At 38.1% G+C, this 19,139-nt stretch overlaps 1 protein-coding gene across 34 annotated transcripts in view; it reads left to right on the top strand.

Moving 5' to 3' along the window:
* EFCAB5 (EF-hand calcium binding domain 5) overlaps window positions 1-19,139 on the top strand; it is a 176,974-nt gene that overhangs the window by 133,055 nt on the left and 24,780 nt on the right. For 16 of the 34 annotated variants that reach the window (XR_013354110.1, XR_013354109.1, XR_013354108.1 and 13 more), the window contains 5 exons: window positions 8,539-8,828; window positions 10,377-10,546; window positions 11,027-11,255; window positions 13,446-13,598; window positions 15,096-15,211. Coding sequence is in view for 25 of the 34 variants with exons in the window: in XM_077851861.1 (XP_077707987.1) it covers window positions 8,539-8,828; window positions 10,377-10,546; window positions 11,027-11,255; window positions 13,446-13,598; window positions 15,096-15,211 (958 nt within the window). In the remaining 9 variants the exon portion in view is untranslated. Of the gene's footprint in view, window positions 1-8,538; window positions 8,829-10,376; window positions 10,547-11,026; window positions 11,256-13,445; window positions 13,599-13,683; window positions 13,894-14,963; window positions 15,071-15,095; window positions 15,212-16,407; window positions 16,689-19,139 lie in introns of those variants that run through there. The other 18 variants (XR_013354116.1, XR_013354115.1, XR_013354114.1 and 15 more) reach the window with 6 other exon arrangements.

Below are 19,139 nucleotides of genomic sequence, written 5' to 3'. Positions count from 1 at the left end.
GTTCTATAGAGGAAAGAACACTACACAATGGTCAGGAGACCTGGGTTCCAGTACTGGATCTTTCACTTAATGGTCACATGACCAGGGGTGCCTGGATGGCTCAGCTGGCTAAGCATCTGCCTTCAGCTCAGGTCATCATCCCAGGGTCCTGGAATCCATCTCAGTGTTGGGCTCTCTGCTCAGTAGGGAGTCTCCTTCTTCTCCCTCTGCATCCCCCCAAAATAAATAAATAAAATCTTTTTAAAAATGGTCACATGACCGAAGGCAGGTTACTGAATCTCAACAGAAGCACCTGTCCTCATTTGTAAAAGATAGCAGTTAGATGTGACAATTTCTAGAATTTAAGAAATCTGAGGATATATTATATTATATATATTATATAAATATTATAAGGAAGTTCCAATACATATTACTGAAGTACAGCAATAGGTTAGATGTGACAATTTCTAGAATTTAAGAAATCTGAGGATGATATTATAAGGAAGTTCCAATACATATTACTGAAGTACAGCAATAGGGATAGGTAGAAAGCATAAAATGTAATGAATTAAGCCCAGCAAATGAGAAGGAGGAAAGTAATGAGGAGGCACAATCTGCTGCCAGAAATAGATTTCTGCAAGCAGGAAGAACAAATTATTCTCTCCAAGGGTAGGCTTATACAAAATGACTTTCTCTAAACACATATTGGTAGCCACCTGGCCTAAGGGGATGATTGCTGAGTTGATGGCCATATGGAAGAAGAAAGGCAGATTTAGCTTCTATAAGAAAGGAAGAAAATTCTAAATTCAAACATTAGCTAATAATTGATCAGCAACTCTTCAAATAGCTCTTTGTTGTTGTTGTTGTTGTTGTTGTTTGGTTTTACTCTACCCTTCTTATCTATTTCAGATTAAAAATTGGATAAAAATTAGAGGGAATAGGATAAAGTGACAGAATTAGGAATTTCTACAAATGTTTCTGCTGGTATCCTCAAAATGAAAGTTTTTTATAAGGAATGGGCAACTTGAAACTTTTAGCCAGTAATTTTCCCTTTTTATTCCTGTCTAATACAGCCTAATGTTCTGAGAAGAAATATCATATATAAAATGTGTAAAACATGTGATCTGTCTATACTGTAGAATTTAATGGACTAAATCACACTTTCTCCATTACTTGCCATGTAATAGCTATTAACATGTGTTGGATATATACACCCTTTAATTTTCTATTAAATTATAATATCTGTTTTTTATTTTTATTTATTTTTTATTTATGATAGGCACACAGTGAGAGAGAGAGAGAGAGAGAGGCAGAGACACAGGCAGAGGGAGAAGCAGGCTCCATGCACTGGGAGCCCGACGTGGGACTCAATCCCGGGTCTCCAGGATCATGCCCTGGGCCAAAGGCAGGCGCTAAACCGCTGCGCCACCCAGGGATCCCCTATAATATCTGTTTTAATACATAAATTTCTTTTTTCCTTAGTAGGCTCCACAGCCAGCATGGAGCCCAGCATGGGGCTTGAACTCATGACCCTGAGATCAAGACATGAACTAAAATTAACAGTTGGATGCTTAACCAACTGAGCCACCCAGGCACCCCTATATAAGTTTCTATCTAAGTAGAATTTTTAACTTTCTTAACATTAAAACATCTTGGTGATGCATTTTGTCTCCAAATTCTAGAAGTCTTAAACACTTGAAAACTACATTTGTTTAGAAAATCTCATTTAAAAACTCACATAGTGGTTTTTAAAGAAACTGAAAACTGGGCAAATAGTGTAAAACAACAGCTATTTCTTCACTCTGAAACAAGAAATCTACGAAACTCCTCAGTCTTTCCTTGATTGCCATAACCTATACATTTTTGAAGATTTTAGGCTGATTGTTTTTAGTATGTCCTCCTTTTAGGTTTGTCTTATGTTTCTTCATGATTAAATTCAGATTATTCACTTTTAGCAGTAATAACATGTAAGTGATGCTGTGTTCTTCTCATTAAATCTTAGAAGCCCCATGATATCTGTGGAGGCTCCTCAAAAAATTAAAAATAGGGATCCCTGGGTGGCTCAGTGGTTTGGAGCCTGCCTTTGGCCCAGGGCATGGTCTTGGAGTCCTGGGATGGAGTCCCACATCTGGCTCCCTGCATGGAGCCTGCTTCTCTCTCTGCCTCTCTCTCTCTCTGTGTCTCTCATGAATAAATAAATAAAATCTTTAAAATTTTTTTTAAATTAAAAATTAAATTAAAAATTGCCGTACAATTGAGAAATTATGCTACTGGGTATTTACCCAATGATTACAAAAATACTAGTTCAAAAAGATATATGCACCTCTATGTTTATTGCAGCATTATTTACAGTAGCTAAACTATGGAAGCAGCCCAGGTGTCTGTTGATAGATGAATGGATATGGAAGATGGTATAAAAGCACACACACTTGACATACAGTGTAATATTACTCAGTCATAAAAAAGAATGAAATCTTGCCATTTGTAACAGCATGGATGGAACTAGAGAGTATAATGCTAAGTAAAATGGGCCAGAGGACAAATACCATAAGACTTCACTCATATGTGGAATTTAAGAAACAAAACAAAGGGAAAAAAAGAGACAAACCAAAAAACAGATTCTTGACCCTGGAGAACATACTGAGGACTACCAGAGTGGGGGTGGGTGAGTGAGGGGATGGATGAAATAGGTGAAGGGGATTAAAGCATACACTTATCTTGATGAGTATTGAGTAATATATGGAATTGTTGAATCACTGTATTGTATACCTGAAACTAATATAACACTGTATGTTAATTACACTGGAATTTTATTAAAAATGATATGTCAGTTCCTTCCATTTAAAAATTACTCTTTTCCCTTTGTAATTAATAAGTTTTTTGTGTTTGTATGTTGAAACCATAGAAATATTCTTTATTTTTTTTTCTTTTTTTAAGATTTTGTTTTTAAGTAATCCTTACACCCAATGTGGGGCTTGAACTCACAACCCCAAGATCAAGTTGCACACTCTACCAACTGAGCCAGCCAGGCCCCCCAGAATCATTCCCTTTCTGGTCAAACCTTTTGTTCATTTATTATAACAATATGTATTCATGGTTTCCTATTTTATTCAATGGATTGTGATCCAACACTAACACTATTTATCCTAACATTCCTATTGTCCCAGTTTGACCAATGAGAGTCCTTTCAGCTTGGCTCCTGTGTCCTCTTCTTCCCACGAACATTCTATTATGAAAAATTTCAGGGGCACCTGGGTGGCTCAGTTGGGTAAGCATCCAATTCTTGGTTTTGGCTCAGGTCATGATCTTGGGGTTGTGAAGTAAAGCCCATGCCAGGTTCTGTGCTTTCCCTTTCCCTCTGCCCCTCCTCCTAGTCATGTGTGCTCGCTTGTTCTCTCTCTAAAAAAAAAAAAATCTTTAAAATTTTTTCAAGTGTACAGCAAAACTGAATGAATTTTACAGTGACCATCTATATACCTACCATCTAGATTCTACCATTAACACTTTATTACACTTTAAAAATTATCTATTTATTCATCTCTTTATCCCTCTATCCTTCTATTTCTCTTATTTTTGATACATTCCAAAATAAACTGCAGACATCAATAGATTCCTCCCTAAACACTTCAGCATTAATATCTTTAATTAGAGTCTGATATATGTTAACAGCTTTTTTCTTTTGAGGTAAAATTACAACAAAATACTTAATTTTTAGGTGTACATTCACTGAGTTTTGGCAAAGCATAACTTGTGCATCCAATATCCTTTTTAAGATATAGAATACAAAGTTCCCTCATGCCCCTTTCTTATGCAATCCCCATAACCCAATCCCCAAGACAACCACTCTTCTATTTGTTTTCCACTATAAATATGTCTTATCCCTTCTATTTCATATTTATGCAATCATTTATATATACCCTTTTGCTTAATGCTTCTTTCACTCAGCATATCCTTTTCTTGAGATTCTTAGATGTTGTTGCATGTACTAATAATTTGTTTCTTTTTCTTTTTTGAGTAGTATTCCATTACATGAATATACTATAGTTTGTGAGTCCATTCTCCAACTAATAGATAGACTGTTTCCTATTCTTGGCTATTATGAATAAAGATGCTATAAACAATCGTACAAATATTTTGTGCGAATATATATTTTTATTTATTTTTAATAAATACCTAGAAGTAGGACTTCTGGGCTATAGGGTAGGTGTATTTTTAGTTATATAAGAAACTGCCAAACTGTTTTTGTGTCCTTTTAACATATACCCATTCTTCTTTGAACACCTCTTGTTTTGCACAATGAGATCTTCAAGATTCATCTTATATGTGCCCTGCTTTCACTCTGGAATCACCCATTTCTTTGAGGAACCCTGGTTTCCTTTAGTGGAGAATGGTATTTAGACGCCATGATCTTGGTTCTACACGTGTTTACTGCTCCCAGGTCACACTGCTTCTAAGTTTCTCCTGCAGAATATGTGTGTGTGTGTGTGTGTGTGTGTGTGTGTAAACATTTACATCTGTACATGTGTAAATATCTATTAATATTAAAAACCAGGGATGCCTGGGTGGCTCAGTGGTTGAGTGTCTGCCTTTGGCTCAGGGTGTGATCCCAGGATCCCGGATTGAGTCCCACATCGGGCTCCCTGCATGGAGCTTGCTTCTCCCTCTGCCTGTGTCTCTGCGTCTCTCTCTGTGTCTGTCATGAATAAATAAATAGTATTAAAAATATTAAAAACCATAAGTTCATGCCCATACTTCCTAGTTCAAAATAGTAACAGGGTTCATTCTAGTTTTCTCACTTTTTTTGTAGCTCCCTTCTTTTTTGCTTGTTTTATTTATTTATTTATTTATTTATTTATTTATTTATTTATTATTTATTTAATTTATTTAATCAGTCCCCCTGTATGGAACTAATCTCCCACCACACTGTCCTCTCCCCCCACACTGAGGTCCTGACTTCCCAAGTCAGGCTGTCCCTCCATTTGATGCCCTCCTAACTCTGCTCAGGACTAAATACCTCATGTGGATATCCTCTTCTTCCTGCTTGGGTTCTGATACCCCAAGCTAAACAACCTCTGCAGGGCCACCCTCTCCACTCAGATAGGCTGAAGATTGCCCTTTTACATGGGTAACATCCTTACCTGCTCAGGCTCTGACAACCCATGCCAAGTCACTTCCTGAACAATGCCCTCCTTACCCCACTGGATTCGGGTATCCTGCTCTGGGCCATCATGGCTTCCTTTGATCAGGAGGAAATGCTTACTTCACCCTGCCCTACCAATGGCCTAGGACCTAATTGTTCAAAAAGGAAAAGGAATAAAAGGAGAAGAAGAAGAAGAAGAAGAAGAAGAAGAAGAAGAAGAAGAAGAAGAAGAAGAAATGGAAGAGGAAGAATCCACAAGTTACTTTTAATTTAATTCAAGACTATCAGTTAGGACCCTTTGAGTCCAAGTAATAGAAAACAAAAGTCCAACCATAAAAATGAGAAGCTTTCGCATCACTTGCCATCAGGGAAATAAAAATCAAAACCACAATGAGATACCACCTCACACCAGTGAGAATGGGGGAAATTAACAAGGCAGAAAACCACAAATGTTGGAGAGGATGCGGAGAAAAGGGAACCCTCTTACACTGTTGGTGGGAATGTGAAATGGTGCAGCCACTCTGGAGAACTGTGTGGAGGTTCCTCAAAGAGTTAAAAATAGACCTGCCCTACGACCCAGCAATTGCACTGTTGGGGATTTATCCCAAAGATACAGATGCAATGAAACGCCGGGACACCTGCACCCCGATGTTTATAGCAGCAATGTCCACAATAGCCAAACTGTGGAAGGAGCCGCGGTGTCCATCGAAAGGTGAATGGATAAAGAAGATGTGGTCTATGTATACAATGGAATATTACTCAGCCATTAGAAATGACAAATACCCACCATTTGCTTCAACGTGGATGGAACTGGAAGGTATTATGCTGAGTGAAGTAAGTCAGTCGGAGAAGGACAAACATTTATATGTTCTCATTCATTTGGGGAATATAAATAATAGTGAAAGGGAATAGAAGGGAAGGGAAAAGAAATGGGTAGGAAATATCAGAAAGGGAGACAGAACATAGACTCCTAACTCTGGGAGGCGAACTAGGGGTGGTGGAAGGGGAGGAGGGCGGGGGGTGGGGGTGAATGGGTGATGGGCACTGAGGGGGGCACTTGACGGGATGAGCACTGGGTGTTATTTTGTATGTTGGCAAATTGAACACCAATAAAAAATAAATTTATTATTAAAAAATAAAAAAAGAGAAGCTTTCATTGATAAGATTACTAAATGTACCAGGCAGTATTTGTTCATTGTCAAATAAATGGTATATAATGGCTGCTTGTCTTTCAAGGGAAGGAGAAACTAGTGGAAGACTTCTTCAGGAAGGAGAGATTTTGAAATTTAAACGAGAAGGGTGCATAACCTATGACATTAATTTATAAGTATCAAAGAAACTTGCACATGTGCACTAGGAGACATGTATAAAAATGCTCATAGCACTGTTCATAAGAGCAAAACACTGGAGACAACCTACATGCCCACTGACAGGAGAATAAACCAGTGGTGGTATGCTTACAAAATGGCATAGTATATAGTGGTAAAAATGAATGAGTCACAGCTACAAGAACAACATGGATGATATGGTAACATAATGTAGAATAAAAAAGTAAATCCCAGGAAACTATGTATAGTATGATGTCCTTTTTCTGAAGTTTACAAATAGGCAAAACTAAACCACATATTGTTTAGGAGTACACACACAATAACACTATTGGGAAAATAAAAAGAAGAAAAAATAAAGCAAAAGCAAAATTTCAGGATATTGGTGGGAGCGTGGGGAGGTAGGGTATGGAACAAGGGCAGGACATGGAGGAAGATGTGTTATTGGTAACATTCAGGTTTGGTAGCACATTTGTAATTGTACAATTAAAAAAATAAAAGAGTTATGGATGCAGAAGTGGCAACACATTGTCAGGATCATAAGTAGAATGGAGATACTGGAGCAACTAATTTCTATATGGTATTATGGCTAGATATTATTGGAAAGTGGACTGGATCTGGATATGGTGAGACTTTTTCCCTTGTCTCTTTTTATTTATCTTTAATTTTTAAATTTCATATGGTTGACACACAATGTTACATTAGATTTGGGTGTACAACATAGCAATTCAGCTTCTCTATACATTACGCTATGCATACCTCAAGTGTAGATGTCATCTGTCACTGAATATGGTAGGACTTTGAACAAGGGAATTGCATAATGCAAATTGTGCTCTATTTTATTTTTTATTTTTGCATGCTGATATCTTTTTATTAGATATTGTTTGGAATAATTGGAAGGGTGTGTTTGATTATTTAAATGCTGTGATTAATTAAAGCCAGAAATTTGACTTATTGCCTTTGAGGTTCACTTGAGTTGTGTGATATTTATTTATTTATTTATTTATTTTAAAAATTTTTATTTGCATATAGCTGACACACAATGTTACATTAGTTTCAGGTGTACAACATAGTGATTCAACTTCTCTATTGGTTATGTTATGCTATCTATGCTCACCTCAAGTGCAGCCACCATCTGTCACCATACAACACTATCACCATATCATTGACTTTATTCCCTATGCTGTGCCTTTTATTCCTGTGACTTATTCATTTTATAACTAGAAGTCTGTATTTCCCACTCCCCTTCACCCTTTCTGTCCATCCCCCAAGCTTCCTTTCCTCTGGCAACCATCATCAGTATGTTTTCTCTGTTTATAGGTCTGATCCTGCTTCTTGTTGCAAGTTACGTTTTAATTTGATTTTGTAAATATGTATTGAGCCTTACTCTTGGTCATTTAACTATGTAGTAAATGATTAATACTGGCTTGGGATTCTGGAAGTAGGAATGGAGAGGAGTGGCAGAAAGCTATATTACCAAAGGCTAACAGGATAGGATTAAGTGGCCTATTAGATATGGAAGGTAAAAAATAGGGAGGAGTCAAAGTTGACCCTGGGGTTTCACCTGGCTGAGTGTGGTAGAGTTTTGATGTTTTAAACAAAACAAAACAAAAAAATCAGAGGATACCTGGGTGGCTGTTGGTTAAGTGTCCAATTCTTGATTTTGGTTCAGGTCATGATCTCAGGGTTGGGAGGTCAAGCCCCAAATATGGCTCGGCATGGAGCCTTTTTAAGAGTCTCTCTTTCCCCTTCCTTCTGCCCCTCCTCCACTCTCCTCTCCTTCTTCTTTTCTTTTCTTTTTTTCCTCTCTCTCCCACAAAAAAATTAAAAATAAAAAAACATAAACAGGGAAGATAACATAGGACTTCTTGAGCTCAATACAGGAAGTCATTGTACGATGCTCCATTGGACTTTGTTTTTTTTGTTTTGTTTTGTTTTTTCCGTTGGACTTTGAGATGCCTTTGATATACACCTGTTTTCCCATGGGGAGCAGTTGTTAGGGGCTTCAGTCAGAGATAAAAAGGGAATAAAAATTTCCCCCCATAGATAAATGAACTTTTGATTAGTTTTTAGTTTCATGTTTATGTCTTTTAGCTAAACTACACATCCAATTTCCAAAGCCACAACCTGATCAAGAAGTGAGACTGTCTTCAAAACAATTTCAGAAATACATAGAATTGGTTGTCTCTGAACTCAGGGGCAATGAAGATCATGTTCTGGAAAGTATTGTGGAGTTTCTGGTGAATACTTTAGAAAGGAGCCATACTGAGAATCTGAGGAATTGTGCCAGACGAAAGTGGCTATACCAAATCCAACATGCTGCAGAGACAAGTGGAGTATCCCTGGAGCCTGTGTACACTGAAACCTTTAAGGCCCTCACCCAGGTATGTTTCTCTAAAGTGATATATAAGAGGAAAAATTTCCCCATAGTAGGTAATATTCAATGGTTGCAAAGAGGTAGTACACTAAAGGCTATTTGAAAAAATCACTGGGTACCGCTATAGATGTTTTATTCATTCCAAAACATTACAATGATCCAATATCTAGGAAAGATGCAACAGGAATGATTGTAGGTTGGGAAGGTAGAAATAAAGAGGAAAGGTATAAAAGACAGAATCATGTCTTGAAATTTCTAATTTCATTTCTGCAGAAAGTCAAATAAAGCTTAGAGCAGAAAATAGACTAATATTGAAAAATACCAGTAAGGAGATGTGCAGGCAATTTAACCTACATTTCCCTTGTATGATGTTTTGGAAGTTGGTTTAGAAAGGAACTACATGAACCACAAAATCATTATAAAGTAGGATACAACACCACACAATATTTCATAGCACTGCTTAGAAACACGCTGATACTATTATAGAATCGTGTTACTTAAAATACATGACTCTGATGGGACCACTGCCCAGAGCTTTGCCATCCTCTCCTAAACTCCCAGCTGGCTGCTCCTCACAGGCAGAAACAGCATGGCTGTCTTCTACATATGTCACAAATTCCACTAGTCCAGGAAACCTGGAGTCATTCATCTCAGTTAAATTGCAGCACCTAATTAATGGACTCATTTACTGAATGGCTGAATTTTCTAATGTAGTTTGGAGTGGTGTGACCAGCAACAGAAGACAATCTAGAAAAAGAGGTATTATTTCAACTTGCTTTAGGGATTTGTGGTACATTTCTGTTAATTGTTCTATAGGTCTTTTATGTAGAAAAGAAAGACTAAAGGCAGAAGAAAAAACAGCATCAAAAGCAAACCCAAATATATAGAAAGAGAAGACAAATATCAAAGAAAGCATCTTTCCATGTCACCAACTTATGGACATGCTCAATATATGTGTTAACACACAGTATTGTTAATAACATAATATTTTGGGTACAGAGAATTTTCAGTTATTTTACTTAAAAATAGTAGTTGCAAAAAAATAGTGGTTGCATGAAGTCTGCAAGCTGGGGCCCCAAGAAATTTTTTCCTGACATAAATCAAATGTCATAGCTAAAATATGTTAAGAATTCCTTAAGAGCATTTTTTTCTACATTAACTTCATAGTAGATGGTGAAAATCTACTTAAGAAATATGAGTGAAGTGAAGCCATATTCTTGCCCTAGTCCTCTAAAATAAATACTTTTGACTGAAGCTTAGACAATATGGCTATAGTTTAAAGGGATCCAAGTTTTAAACCTCTAAATCTGAGTAAGACTTGAAATTTTTTTATTTTTTTTTTTAGTAAACCAGTCTAGTTGATATAATGTAAATTGATTCCACTCATTAAAATTCAGATTTGGGAGACAGCTGTGATGTCAGCCTTTTCCCCAACTATCCATGAAAGGTAATTATTGCAGTCAGATGTTCAAACAGGCTAATGAAGGGAGACATGATTAAAATAATAGTTATTTGACTATTGGCAAATACTATGGCCAGAAACATTTTGCCATAGGATGCTGAAGCCCATGGAAATAAGAAGATCTGTGCTCATATTTCCCTCTTAGAAGAAAACCTACTACTGCCTGATAGAGGGGAAGTTGTATTAAGGAACGTAGCTTGTACTTTAGATGATGCTCCATTTGTACTGAACAAAGTGCTCTACAGGGACATGAAGGGAATCAGGTAAGAATTTCTTGAGGAGGTTGGTTTTATCCTTCTAAAAGATAATTGCCTTTCCAAAGTAAACTAGTATTGAAATCCTAGTTAGCTGCCCAAGAGATAAATGCCTCAGGTCACCAATGCTTCTAGAGTGGGAGGTGATGGGCTTCCAGTCTTGAATAATTTCACATGGTAATTTCTAGAGCTCAGTCCTAGGCTTTGATTTGCCATGCTGGGACTCTGCTTCACAATATCAGCTCAATTATTTCTGCCTGTTTTCTAAGTTATGTCTCTGGCATCCCATTTGTATATGTTTATTATGATCCAAACTTGTTTTAAAATCTTTTTTCAAGTCAGACTCTCCAAACTGGTAATTTCCTGAGTCCACTTCTCTGACATATAATTCCAATAATTATGAATGGAGAATTTATCTAATTTCTTGCACAGTTTCATCTAAAGCCTCCTCCTGTGCCTTTCTATCATCTTCATATTCCTCTTCCTCAGCTTTACAGTAGTGGATGAAGGTAAGCCAATACACGTCCCCCAAGTTCAGCACCATGGGAACGTCTTTTTCTGGAACCATTCCCTCAAGAAGAGTGATCAAAATGGATCATTCCTGGCCCTGCCTCTTCAGGATGCATACATGAGGATCTTTGGGGTCATGGCTGTGGACACCCTAAGAGATAAAAAAAAAATAAACATCTTTGTACCTCATGAGATCAGATTCTATCAGGTAAGTCATGGAGGAATTCTTCAAGAACAATGGTAGGATGGCCTCTCCCTCTATACTTTTTAAAAAGCAAAACCTAAAACCAGATAAGAGTAAAGCTATATATAGATAGAGTCATCATACTCGTCCCTGTTCACTGTGTATACCTAACAGTCTTCTGAAAGGTTCCCCATTACACGTGGAAGGGACTCTCAGCCTCAGGTATACATCTATGCTTCAGCCTTGTTGGGGAGGTTGTTAATATGTATCCCATTGCACTAATCATAGGAACAGCATTTTATGCTATAGGACTGAAATCCAACCATTAGACTACAATTAAGATTTACTAAGTAGGAAGGAACCTTTAGAAGAGACATATTTGTGTTTTGTTAATAGGAGAACCTAGAAATCTTTTACTATTTTCACAAATACATTCCTATGGCTCTTGGTTTCAGTGTTAGGATTTTTGAGGATGAAGAATGAAGGAAAAAACTTGAATGTTTCTCGAGTATGCACATTTTCAAATTAGAGCACAAAAAGATAAGCACTTTTAAGACTATAACTGCACCGGGATCCCTGGGTGGCGCAGTGGTTTGGCGCCTGCCTTTGGCCCAGGGCGCGATCCTGGAGACCTGGGATCGAATCCCACGTCGGGCTCCCAGTGCATGGAGCCTGCTTCTCCCTCTGCCTGTGTCTCTGCCTCTCTCTCTCTCTCTGTGACTATCATAAATAAATAAAAATTAAAAAAAAAGACTATAACTGCACCATTTCTACAAGCGTTTTGATTTTATGAATAGAAATTGCAATGAAGGAAGATTGAAAGCCTTCATGGAGGTGATAGCCTGAGATGTAGCAGCAATCAGGAACTTGCTGCTTTATCACTTGTTCCCTTCTAAGCCTCTGGCTCTTTATGTTTATTTCCATGATTTAAAATTTTCTCTTCCTGGGGCACCTGGGTGGCTTAGTAAGTTGAGTGTCTGACTATTGGTTTCAGCTCAGGTCATGATCTTGGGGTCATGAGATTATGCCGCACATCAGGTTCAGTGTCGAGTCTGCTCAAGATTCTCTCCTTATCCCTCTGCCTCTCTCTCTGCTTGTGCTCTCTCTTTCAAATAAATAAATAAATAAATAAATAAATAAAATATTTAAAAATAAAATTTTCTCTTCCCATTTACTGGATGTATAACTGAGAAAAGTGGTAGAACCTTTTTCTCTGGACATCTTTTTAATAATATGATTCACTCTCATCTGACATAAGAATGATATGAAGAAAAAAAAATGATATGAAGATAATTAAAAGAAAACAAAGGAGTATGGAGTTATCAATATAGTCTTGTTAGAGAACATGTCAAAATGAATTTTAAATGGACTCTAGCTTCTGGGTTACCCTTAGATGGCTTGGGTATATTATAAAATTCATATAGTTTTGAAGAATTTGTGGTTCCTAGAGTCTCTTGACAGTAGGATGACAGATGGGTTCTAAGGACTTACTATCCCTTCTCTGTGGAACAGACTCTCTTTGCGTCTATAAGAAGACTGTGTAACCTAGCATGTTGCAGGCCTTGGAACAGAGCACAGCCTGTACTACTGATCTGATGACAGAAGCCACATGAAGATCCAGACGTTAATATTTCATCATATCAGGGGAGCTCCTACCCATCTGCCCAAGGCTGGCATTAGTTCCTGGCTTTTAAATATTTTTCCTCATTTCAAACTTTATCTTATTCTTCTGACTCTATTCTCTGATAGTACATATCACAGATTTCATTGGATGATTATCAGGAAGCATAATAAGTTATATGGATCTTATAGTAGATCTCTCCTTACATCTTTGATTTCTTTTTTTTAAGATTTTATTTATTTATTTGAAAGAGAGAGTGACAGTGATAGAGCACGAGAGGTGAGGAGAGGTGAGGAGAGGGAGAAGCAGGCTCCCCACTGAGCAGGGAGCCTGATGTGGGGCTCCATCCTAGACCCCAGGATCATGACTTCCGCTGAAGGCAGATGCTTAACTGACAGAGCCACTCAGGTGCCCCTCACACCTTTGATTTCTTGAGATCCTTCTTTTGTTGTAAAATCTAGAACACTGCCTTTTGAGAACTGATAAGTAATTTGTCGTAAATAGATTATCATGAACTTATAAGAAAATCCAATTAATGCATTATTTTCTGGTTTTTAAAAACAAAAGAAAATTAAAATTTTCTGTCTCTACAGGGTGTTGCTAATGTCTTTAGCACTGCCTATCACTATGTCCACAGCAGGGAGCACATCCTGCATGTTGTGATTACTGGCATTGGCTGGCTCTGTGACATCACACCTGACATCACCGCCATCACTACATACTTCATTGAGCCTGGCCTAATGCAGGTAGGCAACGTTGGGCAGTATTAGACCTCTAATAGAGTTTCTAGATATATTATCTTGCTAATATTTTAAAACTATATTGAATTAGCTGTTAAAGCCACCTGGAGGGATCCCTGGGTGGCGCGGCGGTTTGGCGCCTGCCTTTGGCCCAGGGCGCGATCCTGGAGACCCGGGATCGAATTCCACGTCAAGCTCCCGGTGCATGGAGCCTGCTTCTCCCTCTGCCTGTATCTCTGTCTCTGCCTCTCTCTCTCTCTCTCTCTCTCTCTGTGTGTGTGTGTGACTATCATAAATAAATTTAAAAATTAAAAAAAAAAAAAGCCACCTGGAGACATATTTCCCAAAATCCCAATTCAAGATCCTTGGTTGTGGGACGCCTGGGTGATTCAGTGGTTGAGTGACTGCCTTCGGCTCAGGGCGTGATCCCAGAGTCCTGGGATTGAGTCCCACATCAGGCTCCTTACAGGGAGCCTGCTCCTCCTTCTGCCTATGTCTCTCTGCCTTTCTCTGTGTCTCCCATGAATAAATAAATAAAACCTTAAAAAAAAGATCCTTGGTTGTGAGTGACAAAAGTCCATCTCAAACTGCCTTAGGCAAAATTAAGGAATTGATTGACTGATGTGACCAAAATGAAGAAAGGACAGGAGTCAGGCTGCCTTCTGGGATGACCAGAACCAGGAATTCAATACCATTAGGGTTCTCTTGTGTTTTCTCTCTGCAGTTCTCGTGTTTGCTTCCCTCTACGCTTTGGCTTGGTCCTTCCAGCTTAAGATAGGTTTTCTCCACAGGGCAAGCCAAATGCTTAGTAACTGAAAAAGAATCTTTCCTTTTTGTTTCAATTTGGAAAACCCAAGAGAGCTCTTTTTAGTCTATCCTGAGATATGTCCCCCAGCTGGGGGTGGGGGTGGAGGAATTTACAGTAACTGATAGCCTCCACCAGAATCATATGGGTAAAGAGGGAAGAGATGAGGCACTGCTGTTTGGAAGGATATAATTACATCACACCAGTTTAAAAATGCCTATCTATAACATGATGAGTTTTTGCCAAATGTTTATTTTGCTTCTTTACACTTTTTCCCCCAAGTTTTTATTTAAACTCCAGCTAGTTAACAAACAGTGCAATATTAGTTTCAGGTGTAGAATTTAGTGATTTGTCACTTATATACAACACCCGGTGCTCATCACAAGTGCACTCCTTACTACCCCTCACCTGTTTAACCCATTCTGCATGCTCCCCCACCCCCCAATGGCCTACCTCCCCTCCTGTAACCATCAGTTCTCTATATTTAAGAGTCTATTTCTTGGTTTGCTTCTCTTTTTTTTCACACTTAATTTTATTAATTTTTAAAAAATATTTGTTTATTTAAGAGAGACGTGGCACGGGCAGAGGGGAGAAAAAAAATCCTGAAGCAAACTTCCTGCTAAGCACAAAGCCTGACATGGGGCTTGATTCCAGGACCCTGAGATCATGACCTGAACTGCCTCTCCCCTTCTCTCCAGGCTTCTTCCTCTCTGAGTGGTTGGACCAAGCTGATAAGGCCCTGGCCAAAGAGCAGAATCACAGAGCTCTCTGGCAGAATGAACAGACTGTGGAGGTGGAGAACGCATAGTCCCGGGTGCTGTTCCTAGGGGTGGGGTAGGAAAGGGAACTTCCAAGTGCCCTCAGAACTGGGGTGGGCCACCCAGCGTGTGGGGGTGGGGGCTGAGAACCATTCAGTGTGGGGAGCAGACCACCAGGTCTGATAGGCCACAGTCGGAGTGTTGGATCTGGGGAGGATTTGATTTGGCCAGTATCCATGCTTAAGAAGACCCTTTTTAGGGCCTGAAATTTCCCTTGTTAGGGAAATGATATCTAGGGCTCCATGAAGAAAGTTAAAATTGCCCACAGCAGTCAACAGAAAGCATGGCTTCTGGGGCATGTAGTTTTCACAATCACAATGCTGTGGACAAGATCATGAGAGTCACTATCCATCTGACTCATGTTATGGAGGTGAACAAGACTATCTCCAAAGTAGGGGGGAGGAGGACCATTCAGCAGCCCAGGGTCTGGGGAGCATCACAACTGGGCAGAGACCAGAACAGCCTGTCCAAAGCTGTAGTCAGGGGTTTATCCTAAGTGGAAACTAGGTGAGGTTTTGGTGTTGAAAATGGCTCAGGGTGGCTATAGGATACCTTTTTCCAACCACCTGACTGATAAATTCTTAAGCTTCTCCTTCCTCATCTGCAGCTCCTCCAATCTATTCTGCTCCCTTCTCCAGCCTGCTTTCTACCTCAAAAAGTAGACAGTATCAATAGGCTCCTTGGCTTCTGTTTAGGTTTGTCCAATGAGATGTATCAATAGGAGATTGCAGGGCAAAAGGAGAGTGAGGCTGGGGTGTTTTGCTTCTGGCAGTCTTTCTGCCAGCCTGCTGTGGGTTGGCTATGTTTTTCTACACCAGGTCCCACTGTAATCACCTAGTCCTTAAAAGAATAGGACCTTTTCTGGCTGTGGTCCCTGAGAGATGGGAGGTTGGAAGAAAAACCAGAGAGATGGCAGGGGGTAAAGAATTGGACACTTGTTGCTGGTTCTGAGATGTGCAGGGCTATGTACAAAGATTGAGGTTTCTGGGAGTTAAGGGCAGTCCCCAGCAAACAGCAGGCAAGGAAACCAAGACCCCAGTATCTTACATCCCTAAAGTCTTGAGAGGGACAAGTGATTAACCTGTGTGCCTGGTTTGCTATCTTAAATCATATCAGTAGGCTTTTGAAAAAGCAAATGCCAGAGATTAGTCAATGATTGCTGCTTTCTACCTCATCACATTTCTTTTCTAAGGCAATACAGACTTTCTGCTTGAATGAGAAGGAAGGGGGAAGAGATTCTCAGGAGGAAAAAATATACAATACCACAATTAATGTTTCACAACTCATCATATATGATAGAAAGCAATTTTTTTTCTACCTCAGGCTTCAAAAATACTGTTATTTTGCCTAAAATATTCTCCCCACTTCACCCTGTAACCTTCAGATTCTACATGAAATAAACTACAAACATTGCCAAGGAATCAAAGTTTTTTATAAAATAGAAAATCATATCATGATTTTTTTGACAAGACCACCACTTTTTAAAAATATAATTTCTTCCAAAAATTATTTATGTTTAACAAAATTCCAAGAAAAAAATCCCAAAATTATTTCTTAAATTGACCAGAAAGCAATTTTTTTCTACCTCAGGCTTCAAAAATGCTGTTATTTTGCCTAAAATATTCTCCCCACTTCACCCTGTAACCTTCAGATTCTACATGAAATAAACTACAAACATTGCCAAGGAATCAAAGTTTTTTATAAAATAGAAAATCATATCATGATTTTTTTTGACAAGACCACCACCTTTTAAAAATATAATTTCTGGGATCCCTGGGTGGCGCAGCGGTTTAGCGCCTGCCTTTGGCCCAGGGCGCGATCCTGGAGAGCCGGGATCGAATCCCACGTCGGGCTCCCGGTGCATGGAGCCTGCTTCTCCCTCTGCCTGTGTCTCTGCCTCTCTCTCTCTCTCTGTGACTATCATAAATAAGTAAAAATTAAAAATATATATATATAATTTCTTCCAAAAACTATTTATAAGTTTAACAAAATTCCAAGAAAAAAATCCCAAAATTATTTTTTAAATTGACCAAATTATTTTAATTTTAATCTGGAAGAAGAATAAATGCATGATCATAGCTAAGAAAATAAGGGATGAGAGGGAATTTACAGTCTTGGTCTGGGGAAGAACAGTTAACCCTACATCACAGGTTGAAACAACTGTGAAGTTGCTACAATGATGACATAATAATATAGAACTTCCCTGCACCAAAATTAAAGACAAAATAAATAACTTTAGTCAAAGTGGGACGAAATTGCCAATATTTAACAAAGAGTTAACATTGTTCTACACAACTTAGTAAGATTTTTTAAAAATCCAAAAGAAAAATAAAGACAAGTATACTAAAAAAAAATTTTTAAGCATATTCAATAAACATTGAAAAAAGTTCCATTCTATAATGAAATAAGTACAAAGTTAAGTAAAAGTAAACCTTTACCTATTAAGTTGAAAACAATTTTTTAAACTATAATTTGAAATGCCTTTTAGGGTACTTGATAGGATGAGCACTGGGTGTCATTCTATATGTTGGCAAATTGAACACCAATAAAAAAATAAATTTAATTTAAAAAATGAAATGTCTTTTAGACTCTAAATGGAGATATTAAATAGGCAGTTGAATATATGAACTAGTGTTTGGATAGAAATCCCCCCTAGCAAATAAATGGTATTTAAAACCATGAGACGGGGATCCCTGGGTGGCGCAGCGGTTTGGCGCCTGCCTTTGGCCCAGGGCACGATCCTGGAGACCCGGGATCGAATCCCACATCAGGCTCCCGGTGCATGGAGCCTGCTTCTCCCTCTGCCTATGTCTCTGCCTCTCTCTCTCTCTCTCTGTGACTATCATAAATAAATTAAAAAAAAATTTAAAAAAAAAAAAAAAAAAAAAAAAAAAACCATGAGACAACACGGTGAATGTATTTCATGCCACCAAATTCTATACTTTTAAATGGCTAAAGTGATAATATTATGCTATGTATATTTTACCATAATAACCAAAAGCAAAATAAAAACCATGAGACTAGATGGAATAACCAAGAGAATGAGCGAGGATAGAAAAGAAGTCTGAGGTCCAAGCCCTGAGATAATCCAAGTGTTTGGAATCATTGTGGCTCAAAATTATGTTAAAAAAAATAAAAAATAAAAAAATAAAAATTATGTTGACTTTGACCTATTATATGAAAAACATTTTGTATACTAACCCCTGACAAAAATACAAACACCACACACTTAAAACAGAAGTTTCACAAAACAATACCTACTTTTACTATTTGAGAATATTTTCTATTCTATTTCATTCTTAAAAAAAAATACTTGTCAAAAGAGAAAAGCGAGAGGATAAATACTAAATAATGTGTGATGCATCCTATAAGATACCTAGGAATAAACTTAATCAAAGAAGCAAAGGATCTATGCTCAGAAAACTATAGAACACTCTAGAAAGAAATTGAAGAAGACACAAAGAAATGGAAAAACGTTCCATGAACATGGATTAGAAGAACAAATATTGGTAAAATGTCTATGCTACCTAGAGCAATCTATACATTCAATGAAATCCCTATCAAAACACCATTAACTTTTTCACAGAGCTGGAACAAATAATCTTAAAATTTGTATGGAACCAGAAAAGACCCCAAATAGCTAAAAGAATGTTGAAAAAGAAAACCAAAGCTGTTGGCATCACAATTCCAAACTTCAAGCTCTATTACAAAGCTGTGATCATCAAGACAGTATGGTACTGGCACTAAAACAGACATAGATCAATGCAACAGACTAGAGAACCCAGAAATGGACTCTCAACTCTATAGTCAACTAATTTTTGACAAAGCAGGAAAGAAGATCCAATGGAAAAAAGGCAGTCTCTTCAACAAATGGTGTTGGGAAAATTAGACAGCCACATGCAGAAGAATGAAACTGGACCATTT

Source organism: Canis aureus, chromosome 16, assembly GCF_053574225.1.
Source record: "Canis aureus isolate CA01 chromosome 16, VMU_Caureus_v.1.0, whole genome shotgun sequence".
NCBI classification, from domain to species: Eukaryota; Metazoa; Chordata; class Mammalia; order Carnivora; family Canidae; genus Canis; species Canis aureus.
Note: the sequence above shows the minus strand (reverse complement) of the source record. Positions and strands in the feature narration are given on the sequence as shown.